Below are 13,543 nucleotides of genomic sequence, written 5' to 3'. Positions count from 1 at the left end.
AGATGACAGAAAACAATGCAGGGAACATTGGGACCAGCTCTGTTCATGTGAACCCTATGCCCAACCTTGTTCAGATTGCAGCAGCAGCAGCTCCCAAACTCAAGTCTGTGATTGTTGGACCCTCAGCTGCATATGACCCCATCATTCCTGGGGTTCCCTCTCTCATTAAGCAGGTATCTAATTTTATATCCTTTAGTCCATCTACTTTTCTCAGGCATCTCTCCATTTTAGATATTAACCATGATACTCTTGTGCCAAATTACTTCTCTGATAGAAATCTCCTTGTCCACCTTGCCTTTATCTTGTCTCCACAGCTTGGTGGACCTGCCCTGGAAAAGATAGCTCTGGACTACTTTGAGGAAGATGAAGAAGAGCCTGAGATGGTGGCACAAGAAATAGAAGAGGAAGATGAGATGATGGCACAAGAGGAGGAGGAACCTGATATGGAGATGGAAGAAAAAGAGGACTCTGACCTGGAGATGCTGGATGGTCCACCCCCTGTCTTCATGACTCCTAAGAAGAAGAGGGTGGTCAAGGTCAAGTAAAAGTTAGATGATGAATTCCTGAGGCGCAGCAAGAGAGTCTCCCAGAAGCTTGGTGGCTTCAAAGATGCTGACAGTGCCAGGAAGCACAAGGAAGCTGAAAGAAAAGAAAAAGCCCAATGAACCAAAGAAGGCCAGGAAGCCCAAGGGGACAAAAAAGACCAAGAAGTCAACTGGTGCAACTGCTGAAGCTGATGTTGATGAGCCTGTTCCCCTTGCCATGATCCCTTCAGCGGGCACAGAGATTGCCCCACACCACTCCAAGGAGGTCCTGGAAGGCATTGGGCAGGTCTTCCTGCAGATCCAGCCTAAGGCTGTTTCTGCTGCGCTTCTGGACAATGATGACCTCGTTGATTAGTTCTCACTTGCAGTCTGTTGGTGCACCACCAGTCCTGAAGATGGTGCTTTATGCTTTTGCTTCCTTAGTTTGTTACTTTGACCAGTGCATGTACTGGCTAAATAAAAACTTGTATGCCTGTATCAGGTGTCTCAGCACCATCAGGAGCTTTCCTGCAGACAATGTCCTTATGTCCTTTAATCTAAGTGGTGATTTTGCTTATATGTTGAGATTTTATCTGTTCTTATCCTCCTGCACTTTTCTCCTTTTTATCCCACTCTCACTATGAAAAGATGGTTGTCTTGTTTGACACTTGGTTGTTCAAACCTGTCTCTCCTTCCCTTAATAGTGATAATGGATAGTAGCAACAATAATGGATTCAGTAAGATTCTTTTTTGGAATGTAAGAGGAATAAATTCTCAAGAGAAATGGGATGCAATAAAAGACAAAATTAATGAAAGTGCCTGCCAAGTGCTCTGCTTACAAGAAACTAAAAGAGAAACCTTTGACAGTTTCTACATTAAGAAATTTTACCCAAGAAACTCGGATCAATTTGCCTACTTCCCTTTTGTTGGTGCTTCTGGAGGCCTCCTCACTATGTGGAATAGTAGTCTTTTTGATGGTACTGTTGTTCAGTCTAACTCATATGCTATTACTGTCAAACTCTAGCGGATGGCTGGGTGCGGCGGCGGCGGAAGGCCAACAGCGGGCCAGGCACGCAGCTCTGCTTGGCGCGGGAGCGCGCGACTTGGCCGGCGTCGCGAGCGCGCGTCTCGTGAAAGCAGCCGACCATGGAGCCAAAGACCCGCCTCTCTCTCTCAACTCTAGCGGATGGCTGGGTGCGGCGGCGGCGAAAGGCCATCAGTGGGCCCGTCGGGCGGTGTGCGGCGAGTGGGCGTGTGCGGCCAGGCAATGGAGCCGGAGACTGACAGATCCAGGTAAATCATAGCTCTGGACCTGTCAGTCTCGGGCTCCATTGCCTGGCCACACACGCCCACTCGCCGCAAACCGCCCGACGGGCCCGCTGTTGGCCGTCCGCCGCCGCTGCACCCAGCCATCCGCTAGAGTTGAGAGAGAGAGGCGGGTCTTCGGCTCCATGGTCGGCTGCTTTCACGAGAGGCGCGCTCGCAACGCTGGCCAAGCCGCGCGCGCCCACGCCAAGCAGAGTCGCGTGCCTGGCTACGCGCCCACGTCAAGCTAAGCCGCGCGCGCCCTCGCCGCTTCCTCCGCCTGGCCGCACGCGCCCGCTCGCCGCGCCCGCCCGACGGCCCGACACTGTACTTCCACCGCCACCGCCGCCGCACCCAGCCGCCCGCTGCCTGCTAGCATTGAGAGAGACGACCCTGAGAGAGACGACCAAGAGATAAGGGGTAAGTTTATGTTTTCACAGGGCTTTTGTTAATTTTTAATTGCTTTGATCCGGATGTAGATAACTGAGTTAAGAATTGGGGTAAACGGAGCCTTCGTTTTGAAAAAGTAGGGGTAAAAACACAAAGTGAAAGAAAATAGGGGTAAAATCACAATTGCGGTTTGAAATAGGGGCAAAAACGCAATATTCGGAAGGGTAAACATGTCATCTTTCAACTTTTTTAATACTGTTACCTGTTATTCACGGAGTATGGGTAAATTGAACCTTCGTTTTGGAAAAGCATAGGTAAAAACACAAAGTGAAAAAAAAATAGAGGTAAAATCACACTTAGAGTTCAAGAAGAACACAATAGGGCCAATGAATAATGGATCCATATCGGTCCTCAATGGCTTTTGCGCACGTGGGAACGTCGCGCACAACGGCACATGTCACGCAATCCAACTGTATTCCTATTCGAGTACACATGACACAAACCTCGCACGCACCGTTAATAACGCATGCGGCCGCCGCTGGGCTGCCACGAATAGAATAGGGATAGCAGGCACGGGCACCGCCGCGAGGCTCGCGGCGAACCGAACGAGGTGGAGGGGGAGCTTCTGACCCGCAGAGCAAGCAAAGACAACAAGCGTAGCCCAGCCCAGCGTCCCCGCGCACGCACGCACGCACGCGCCGAGGCCGAGGCGAGGTGGCCGTGGCCCCGCCGAACCCATGGGGGGCTGCTACTCCGCCTTCGCCTGCTCGCGGAAGCTGCGCGGCCGCATCTCCTTCGTCCTCCCCGTCACCGAGCGCGACCGCGACGACCGCTCCAGCGACGGCGGCGCCAGCTCCGTCGCCTCCACGTCCCCGTCCCCATCCCCGCGCAAGAACGACGCTGACGCCGGGCCGCTGGTGGTCCGGACCACCGCGGCCGAGTTCGCGCGCCGCTACGTGCTGGGCCGGGAGCTGGGGCGCGGCGAGTTCGGTGTCACGCGCCGCTGCCGGGACGCCGCCACGGGGGAGGCACTCGCGTGCAAGACCATCCGGAGGCACCGCCGGCCCCGCGGCGGCGGCGGCGGTGCCGGCGTCCGCCGCCCGCGGGCCGGGGCCGGGGCCGGGAACGCCGCCGGTCCCCACGGACCGGCCGGAGCGCCCCCGGCCGCGGCCGGGCAGCAGGACGCGGCGGCGGCGGCGCACGCGGCGGACGTGCAGCGGGAGGTGGCCATCATGCGGCGCATGTCGTCCCGCGGCGGCGCGGCCGTGGTGCGTCTCCGCGAGGCGTGCTGCGAGGACGCCGGCGGCGGCGCGGTGCACCTCGTCATGGAGCTCTGCGAGGGCGGGGAGCTGTTCGACCGCATCGTCGCGCGTGGCCACTACTCGGAGCGCGCCGCGGCGGGCGTGTTCGGCACCATCGTCGACGTCGTGCGGCTGTGCCACTCCAACGGGGTCATCCACAGGGACCTCAAGCCCGAGAACTTCCTGTTCGCCAACAAGTCGGAGGACTCCCCGCTCAAGGTCATCGACTTCGGCCTCTCCGTCTTCTTCAGCCCCGGCGATCGGTTCACGGAGGTGGTGGGGAGCGCGTACTACATGGCGCCGGAGGTGCTGAAGCGGAACTACGGGCCGGAGGTGGACATCTGGAGCGCCGGAGTCATCCTCTACATCCTCCTCTGCGGCGTCCCGCCATTCTGGGGAGGTAGGCCGTAGGCGGCGTGCATGCTTTCACTTCGTCCTCCGATCCGGTTCTGATCTGAACAATGCATGCAGACAACGACGAGAAGATCGCGCAGGCGGTCCTCCGCGGCGTCATCGACTTCAACCGGGAGCCATGGCCGAGGGTGTCCGCCAACGCCAAGGACCTCATCCGCCGGATGCTCGACCCCGACCCCTCCACCCGCCTCACGGCGAGGCAGGTGCTTGGTAAGCCACCGATCGTCCTAGCCTCCGGTGAATGCAGAGAATGCGCGGCACTGATGCTGTTGGGGCGCTTGCAATTGCAACGGCATGCAGAGCACCCGTGGCTGAAGAACGCGGACACGGCGCCGAACGTGTCGCTGGGCGAGGCCGTGCGCGCCCGGCTGCAGCAGTTCTCCGCCATGAACAAGTTCAAGAAGAAGGCGCTGGGCGTGGTGGCACGGAACCTGCCGGTGGAGGAGCTGGACAAGTACGTGCAGATGTTCCACCTCATGGACAAGGACCACAACGGCAACCTCACGCTGGAGGAGCTCATGGAGGGCCTCCACATCAACGGCCAGCCCGTCCCGGAGTCGGAGATCAGGATGCTCCTCGAGGCCGTGAGTGCTTTGCTTGGTCGCTTCCTTCCTTCCTTCAGACCGGATGATGGACATGCATCCCTGCAGGCCGACACGGACGGCAACGGCACGCTGGACTGCGACGAGTTCGTGACGGTGTCGCTGCACCTCAAGAAGATGAGCAACGACGAGTACCTGGCGTCGGCGTTCAGGTACTTCGACAAGGACGGCAGCGGCTTCATCGAGCCGGAGGAGCTGAGGGAGGAGCTGGGCCCCAACGACCAGGCCATCCTCGACATCATCCGCGACGTCGACACCGACCAGGACGGCCGCATCAGCTACCAGGAGTTCGAGCTCATGATGAAGTCCGGCACCGACTGGAGGAACGGCTCCCGCCAGTACTCCAGGGCCAACTTCAGCAGCCTCAGCCGCAAGCTCTGCAAGGACATGTCGTGACGATCGCGATTCGCCACCACCAACATCTACGATCCACGGGCTCGGCGCTTCTTGATTAGAACTGCGGTGCAAAAGGGATAAACGCTTGCATGTACGGCTGCTGCTGCCCATCTGACAGAAAATCATTTTCAATTCGTTGGGTAATTAGAACTGCATTTACAATTTCAAATTCAAAATTTACAAAAGAACGAGTGCACAACGGGCGCAGCGCACAATTTCGATTTCAGAAGCTGAAGCAAAGCTGAGAACGGATTTGCAAACTGAAACCTGTAGAAAACTTGTAAAACCGACCGACAACCGTTTCAGCGTTTCTTCATCATCATATCTAACGCCTGGTTTCCTACATCAAGCCCTTGTATGGTGGCCAACAGCCACTTTCAAACATTTCACCAATAACCGATAAGCATACGAGTATATTCAAATGAATAACAACTTCAGCCAACTTTTCAAACAATTTCTACCCAGCCTATGAGCAAGTTGAAATGAAATCCAAAGTTTCCTATTACTCCAGGAACGGATGGGTAAAAGAGGCGAGCATACGGTAGAGGTGACACCGTGACAGTATATGGGAAAACATATATCACGCGATGTTCGGCTTTGAAGTAATATTGACCAGCACTAGCAGATGGCAAGTAACCATAGTTTATAAGTCCTTGAATAATAGACAAAAGCCCTGCCCGCAATTACGAGGGGATAAACAGAGCTACCTCCCATCAGATTCGTGAAATTTAATTTCACAGATTGGTCAGATGCAAAACCCACCACATGACACACAGGTTACCACTTCACATCTAATATTTACAAGGTACAACAGAAACGAACTAGAAAACCAAATGAACCCCCCCCCCCCCCCCCCCCCCCCCCACACACACACACACACACACACATGTAACCATTTGTGCCTCCACTCCGTTTCCAACCATTTGAGGCCCTCAAATAACTCTCTGTACACCATTGCTGCTGCTGGAAGCTCAGCATCTGATGCTAGATCTAAAGCGCCCCTCCTCTTCTCATGAACTTTGAGCTTTTCTTGGGGTGCCTGCCTTTGAGCTATTCCATCATCTAGTACCTACTCTTTTCGCAGACGCTGCACACATCCACTGAGGCAGGGTTAAGAAATGTGCAACGCTCGCAGGGCCACCCATCATCAGTGTGGTCAGATGATGGCTTAGTGTGCTGCTTCTTCTTGGATTTAGTTCCTCCTTTCTTGGAGCTGGTGGCAGCGCTGGATGTACCAGCAGCCTGGGCAGTGGCGCGGACATCCTCCAACCCAGCTTCCAAAGCTTGAACAAGGTTCTCAAAGTAATTCCGGGTAACGCTGCAGTAAACAAAGCTCACTGGTAAAATTAGAGTAATGATGGAAGACTCCAAAACATCCTTCTATGATGTAGGGTCCACGAAAACAAGCAAAAAACAGAGCATAACTGAAATTATGGAGCGAATCATGCTAAATGACATTTTAGACATACTAAATCACTTGTTTCTGCCTATTTGTTTTGTTAAAACATCATGCTTTAGAGATCAGAGGTAGTAGTCATATCAACAAAAAGGTGGACAGCATGGTGAATTTACTACCTTGTGAGCCCAGCAAGCTTCACGCGGAATTCACTAAATTCATCCAGTGTAGGTGCCGTCGTTTCAGTGCTGTCTGATTTCACAGAAGGCAAAAAATTTTGCAAGTCTTTCTCAGCGCACTGATGCAGACGTTCCAAGCCAGACTCAGCCTCACCTGTCAAATACATAGAATTCACTGATGTTCCAAGAGTTCCCACAAGCAATTATAAACCCAGTAATAATGTCAACATGAAATAGAAATAACAAACCTTGCAGATACTCAAAAAATTCACTCTTGACCTTATCATCCAGATAGTAGCCATAAGAATATGTCCATTTCAGCACTCGCCTGCATTCTATAATCTGATGTACAATAGAGTGGTGAAAGCATCTGATATAAGAACATTTGTAAATCATAAAACCCATTGAAACCATAATATAAAATTTATGATGGCAAACCTGTGACCAAGCTTCAATTATGAACTTAAGCTGGGTCTCTGGTATCCCGAAAATATCAGTTAAATTTGCAAGCTGTGGCACAGAGGAACAGGGAAACAGCATTATAGTTGGTCCATCATGGAAGAAGAGTTAGGGCAAGCAAGACTAAAATATAGTCTAGCACAGCAGCTAATACAGAAAAGAATGACAAGCAGAGAAACTTCTACATGGCACGCTGAGAGCCCTTAAGGCCCATAACATGATTTATTTTCTCACCTGATCCTTTTCCGCTTTTAGCAGATCTGCTTGGGCCTTCTGCCTCGACTGCAATAAAGGCAAACATGAGAACAGAAATTAATGCGCTCAGTTCAAAATATACATTATGAAATGAAAGCATCTAAATACTGAAGCATAAAAATGCACCGGAGATCAAGAACATCAGGAATAAAAATATATCGTTGACTGCCAATAAGCATATTGATAGCCATGAAATAATCAGATAATGCACGTACAGAAGGCAACGCGATTATTTTTTGACTGAGGAAATAATCACGAAACAAACCCTCGAACAACCTCAAAGCATATTTGGTTAAGACATTACTCTTCTTATTTGGTTAAGACATTACTCTTCTTATGCACAACCAACATAATACTGAAATGGGTATCCCACCAAGAAGGCAAGAACTATAGCTGGCATTATATTAGAGTAGCAGCACAACAAAAGAGAAGGTTCAAACATTACATTATGAGCACAAAACAGATGTATTTTGAAACTTATGTACATCGAACTAAGGTACTTGAACGTACTGTCTGATTGGATGCCCAGCGTTCATAGTAATGCATATATCTCTCAAGAGAGTTCTTAGCTCTTTCCCTCCTTGCTTCAGTCTCATCATACTGCAACAGAAGCAATTTAAGTTCAAGAAGAAAACATTCTTGGAAATCAAAAGAACATAGCATCCAGCACCACAGAAAATCACAACATCCCAAAGATGAGCTGCTGTTCACCCACCAAACACAGGCTTCTAATCCCATTGTAGCAGTAGTGGCAGAAATAATATTACAATTATACTAGGGTTCTACAAAAGGATTTCTCTGAAATGCATGAAGTAAAGAGAAGACATACAACTCCCTCTTTCTTTGCTGATTCATAACGATTGCAAGCATAAAAGCCACCTGTTCTCTCTCCATGATCTGACCATGCGCCTAGACATAACCTAGAATGTCCAAAGAACCTCAGACAAAAGAAGATAAACAAGGCATGTATATTAATTCTTTCAAGCAGTGAGTGAACTATACCAGCAAAATTCGAATTTGCAAGGAGGGGTGCATGTCATATGCATGCATCCCTGGTTTTTCTCTATTGGTCGTTTGCACTTTGGACAGGGCTTAGAATTAGCCAGTATCCTGAAAAGATGAACACAACATAACAAACCTTTTCATGCAATTTGGAGTGCCATAAGGAATAAAATAAAAACAATCACAATTATCAGCTAAACACATTGACACACTATCTCTATCTGAATGATATGTGAATCTAGTACAGGTAATGCAAAGTTCAAGTTGAACAGCATCTTGGTTGCTTGTGCCTAGTTAGGGCTTTTTTCAAGAAAAAAAACAAGGCAAATAGATGAAAATTAAATCAATCCAAAACCTCTATAATCCACTTAAATCAAACTAGCTACCTCATCATCTTCTTAATATAATGATACGCAACTCTCCTACATGTTCAGAGAGAAAAAAATCTAGCTATCCTCAATCTACAGCAGCAGTAACAACAAAGCTTATTAATCCCATGCAAGTTACAGTAAAAAAAAAAAGCTATCTTAAAACTATATTAGAATTACTAGGATATTTTTCATAGTTGATGACACCTATGATTCAACCTCACAGAAATATTTGTCGTGGCTTCCCCACCCACTTCCAAGTCAATTTAAATCGCTTAAAAAATGGTAATAAAAGCCTGTGAACCTGAACAACTAACTTTAAGCACAATTTTTTTCACCATCTCACTTATTGTCAGCAGTCAAGGTGAATAGTTCCAGGACTGTGACATTTACATTGTTGAATAAATTGCTAAAAGTTTGGTGAAATAGGATATGAAGCTCCAACCACACAGGAACTAGTTATCACTGTGCTTAGTCTGAACTGATAAATGGCACATTACAAAACAAATAATCAAAATCAGAAAGTAGAAAGTTGAAATAGGTTGTATCTTCCAAAAAAATTAAAGGAACTCCTTATCTATATGCCCTGTCTTAACTAAAATATAGTATCAACAAAAACCGAAACTTGAAAACCACATCAAACGCTAGTGTTGAACCTGCAACGAACCAGTTCATGTTTTCAGATTCTGCACTGTTCTTTAATATCCACTTAGAAACAGTCTCACAGTTCACTGGTCGATGAGCTTCCTCAGTGCACTGCAAACAAGAGTAATGGATATTGATGAAGCCTTAGATGCTTGATCCCTAGGACTCGTGAAAACAAAAGCATAAAATCATTAGAAGAATGGAACCATCATACATTCCAGCAAAAGCTGAACTTGCAATTGCATGAGACATCATAGTTTTCATCACCAAGAAACTCCACAGCACATGTACAGTCAGGAGCTGGACACCATTTAGTCTGCATGAAATGAGGTTTCACAATTGAGTTTACGGTGAGAGAACATGATGCCAAAGCGGTGTAAAAACAAGGCAGGCCCAAAGAACTGTGAAATTGGAGAATCGGTCAAATTGTTAAAACCTATTACCTTCTTGCTACCTTCAACATATGCACGTAAGAGAAATCGTGCATATTTTTCTTTATCCTCATCTTTAGCTAATTCATTAATCATCCCTTGAAGAACCATAGCACTACATGATGGATCAGGACATCTCAATGACAAACATCCTGGACCACCACCTATTGCAGCGCTAATGTAGCCTACAAAATTTAAATTGATCCATCAGAAATCCCCCCTTTATTAGGAGGGAGATAGTCACGTACAAGGGAAAACAGGATAGTCATACGATGAATGTTACCAGCAGAAGCGATACTTAACATATAGAAGGCACCAGAAAAACCTGATGTTTATGTCATTCATATTGACATTAGGAAATTTACTCTGATGTGTCTAATGTAGTTCTATGGCGTTACAGAAGAAAACAGAAAAAAGTTTATACTACATTTAGATTTCTGGGTAATATACAAAACTAGACATGATCTGCTTCAATATCATTCTATCTTATGTAGAATATATAGGGGCATGCATAATACTAAACATTTAGTATTATCACAATCAAAGGATCACAAAACATGCTTGTGGGTAGTCAAGTTAAAACATAAATTTGACCAGTCAAACAATGACAACAGAACCTAATCATGCAAGCATAAAGAGCAATAACAAGGGAGGAAGGAAGGGAGACCTTCCCAACATTCATGGCAATAAAAATGAGCACAACCAGCGGAGCTCATCATATCAGAAGAATACCCTTCAAAACATATTCCACAAGTTAGCTGCAACCAAAAAGATTGTTAGAAGAAATTATGAATATATGCCAGAGCCAAAGGTTCTACCATATTACACATGCTGCTTTGATGAAAAAAAAGCATAAAAATATGAAATATAAATCTTGCCTTCCTAGAGTGAGGCTCATGATTTCCATTCAAAAGTAAGCCAACAGTATGGCGGACTTTTTCTTCATCTGCAAACCATTCGTCACTCAACTTGCTGATGTTCCTGCATAGTGAATACAGAACACACAGGGCGCAGATGTACATTAATTCCACTTCCACACCATCTAGCAATAAGAAAATGTCAGTGCATTGCTTCTAGCGCAGATTTAGTTTTATCATTCTAAATATATCCAAGTGCATAAAGTGTGCACTAGCTTTTGCGAACAACCAAAAACAGGGAAAATTAGTAGGATCAAACTGAAGGTAGCAGTTTTCTTGATATCTCATGTATAGACGCAAACATATGGAAAAATAGAAAATCATTGCCATGATTAGCATATGGTACATATCATGCAATGTCCTTTCCAGAGTATTTTGAGAGAATATTTACAGGTTCTATCTCGAGCTTGATAGAGGAACTTTCAACAATAAAAAGGCGGGGCTGTCAGCACCTTGGGAAGTAATTAAAAACAAGAAACAACATAGTGACCTACACATACTGTGGTATGATACTGTGTTCAAAGATATAGACATGAGTACCTGATTTCAGTGACTGTGTACTAACATACAGTATAATAAGGATAAATGCCATTACATTACAAGGTTGTTAAGAGTTTGCTGCCTTCAGAAAAGAATATTTGATGGAGCACTGACATAACAAACTCACCATTTGTAGTGGTGCAGGAGGGCACACGCCTCTTCCCTTGTGATCAACAACACGGCAGATACCTTGCTTACATCTTCCTCTTGACGCTCAGATATAACTTCTTCGTTTAAAACCACAAATGTCTGTTAATAGCAAATGCAACTCCCCTTTTAGCAAAACTCAAGAGTATCACATGGAGCAAAAATATGGGCAGAAGAGCAAAGCAACACAAAGAGACCAAGCGTGATCACTCATCTAGGATGCTTGACAGAGCCTACAAGAGGCGGTACATCACTCATCTAGGACCGTGATACTAACAGTTGATTAAGAAGCAAAGGAAGCTCATGCAGTGCTACTTTTAAGCCCAATTCAGCCCACACAAATCAATACTCAGATTAAGAAGCAAAGGAAGCTTCTGCAGTGCTACTTTTAAGCCAAATTCAGACCACACAATGACACAAATCAATACTCAGCGGTGCATATAAAGCAGGCATCAGCAGCCACAGCACTGAAATGATCATCAATTTGCAGCAGGCCACCAGTTCTAATAAAAGTCTATGAACCGATCTAACATTCCACTGATTTAAGAATGAATTGATCTAACCCGCTACCTTACATCGCTACCACTCTAGTGCTCCAGTACATGCACTGATCGCAAAAATCCCCAGCTCACTGACATGTCACATATCACATGAAAATCCCCAGCTCACTGACATCACATATCACTAAAAAATCGCTACCACTATAGTGCTCATGCACTGATCGCCCAAATCCCCAGGTTACTGGCATATCACATATGAAAATCCCCAGCTCACTGACATATCACACATCACTAAAAAACCATTCCATTCCGGTAGGAGCACGCAAGCTTTTCAGCCTATTCCAACACATCCGAACTCAAACCCCAAGGATTCAGGAGATAACTAAACATTCTAAGCACCGCACACGGCCCTATACGCCTCATGCTCGCAGCATCGGCCTCACCTGCTCGCGCCTAGACACCACCTCGTCGGTCCCCTCGGCCTCGATGCCCTCGTCGTAGTCCCCGGCCACCAGCTCCTCCTCCTCGCTCCCGCCGTCGTCGTCGCCCATGTCGCTGTCGCAGTAGTCGTAGTAGTCCTCGTCGTCCATCACCTCCTCGTCGCTGGCGGCGTTCATCTCCACATCGGAGTCCATCCAGCCGCGGCACGAATCCGGCGATCGGGCGGGGCGGGGAGGCTAGGGTTCCGGCGGGCCTGGGAGGGAGAGGCCAAGAGGGGGGGATGGTGGGGGGGGGGGGGGGGGGGGGGGGGGGGGGGGGGGGGGGGCGGGGGGATGCGGAGATCGGCAGAGAGAGTTGCGTGCCCGAGTCGTGGGGCGCGTTTTTAACGGCGTTTCTTTTGGGTTTTCTGTGCCGCGGGAGGAAGGGTGATTTGGGAAAAGCAAACGGGGTTAAAAGCTTAAGCCTCTTCTTCGTTTTCTTCACACAATTGATTTGACCCGTTTGATTCGCGTTTAAAACTCCATTTATTTTGTGCCGTTGTGTTGCTATAAATAAAAACTCAAAATGAAGTAAGTACACTTGCTCCGAGTAGTAGTTGTTTGTTTTAAAGGAAATGTCAAGAACATGCTTGGACTTAAAATATAAACACTCTGAGGCGGATCTATGATTTTATCTAAGAATATGCCGCCAAAAAAAAACTGCATTCAATTCGGTAAAACAATTTACAGCTTGTTCGTTTGCTCGTAAACGATCGTAAATTTCTAGTTGAGAATAGTGTTTTTCTCTCACACCAAACCAGCCAGCAGTAAATAATCCACGATACGATACGGCCTCCCGAACAGGCTGTTAGCAATTCGGTAACAATTAAACAATTTTCAATGTAATTCAATATACATGAAGTAAATAACACGATAAGTTTTAAATAAATTTGAAGATTGAATTGAAAACATCCGCAAATTATTAATATAAATGGTTCAAACGTCATGTTGTTGATAGTTCAAAATATAGATATAAAAGAGAGCATGAGACTTACAATACTACTTATTTGAGTTTCACTGCCGACACTTTTATATGGGAGATGATTCAATTATACCATCTTCATCTCCCTTAAGAAATATTCCGCTCAATTAGTATATTGATTTGCTGATCAATCTTGATTGTCTCTAATGTTGGCCGAATCCCAAATATCACGACACAAGGGGACAACTAGGCTCGGTGCATTATGCGCAGCCAACGGTCCGGATAGATTAGATCCTCAATCTTGGTCACGATCGATTAGTTGTGTCGGGTTCATAAACCCGGGGTCCCTTGGGAACCGGCTTCCACGCCAA

The 13,543-nt window shown here is 47.1% G+C and overlaps 2 protein-coding genes across 2 annotated transcripts; one reads left to right on the top strand and one right to left on the bottom strand.

Annotated features, from left to right (window-relative positions):
- The first annotated feature begins 2,831 nt into the window (after window positions 1–2,831).
- Window positions 2,832–5,384, top strand: LOC136476974 (calcium-dependent protein kinase 21-like). The gene is made up of 4 exons (XM_066474961.1): window positions 2,832–3,920; window positions 3,992–4,144; window positions 4,235–4,518; window positions 4,585–5,384. Exons 1-4 carry the CDS (start codon window positions 2,957–2,959, stop codon window positions 4,930–4,932), a joined length of 1,749 nt encoding a protein of 582 aa, XP_066331058.1. The 5' UTR covers window positions 2,832–2,956; the 3' UTR covers window positions 4,933–5,384.
- Window positions 5,385–5,528: 144 nt separating this feature from the next.
- On the bottom strand, window positions 5,529–12,493 carry LOC136476973 (probable E3 ubiquitin-protein ligase ARI8). The gene is made up of 15 exons (XM_066474960.1): window positions 12,215–12,493; window positions 11,252–11,373; window positions 10,546–10,648; window positions 10,335–10,425; window positions 9,680–9,852; window positions 9,451–9,552; window positions 9,259–9,347; window positions 8,224–8,331; window positions 8,051–8,141; window positions 7,732–7,821; window positions 7,201–7,248; window positions 6,946–7,017; window positions 6,756–6,849; window positions 6,508–6,661; window positions 5,529–6,250 (listed from the first exon to the last, which is right to left on the bottom strand). Exons 1-15 carry the CDS (start codon window positions 12,404–12,406, stop codon window positions 5,995–5,997), a joined length of 1,785 nt encoding a protein of 594 aa, XP_066331057.1. The 5' UTR covers window positions 12,407–12,493; the 3' UTR covers window positions 5,529–5,994.
- Window positions 12,494–13,543: the final 1,050 nt, after the last annotated feature.

This window comes from Miscanthus floridulus, chromosome 8 (genome assembly GCF_019320115.1).
Source record: "Miscanthus floridulus cultivar M001 chromosome 8, ASM1932011v1, whole genome shotgun sequence".
NCBI lineage: Eukaryota > Viridiplantae > Streptophyta > Magnoliopsida > Poales > Poaceae > Miscanthus > Miscanthus floridulus.
This window is presented reverse-complemented; position numbering and strand designations above follow the sequence as displayed.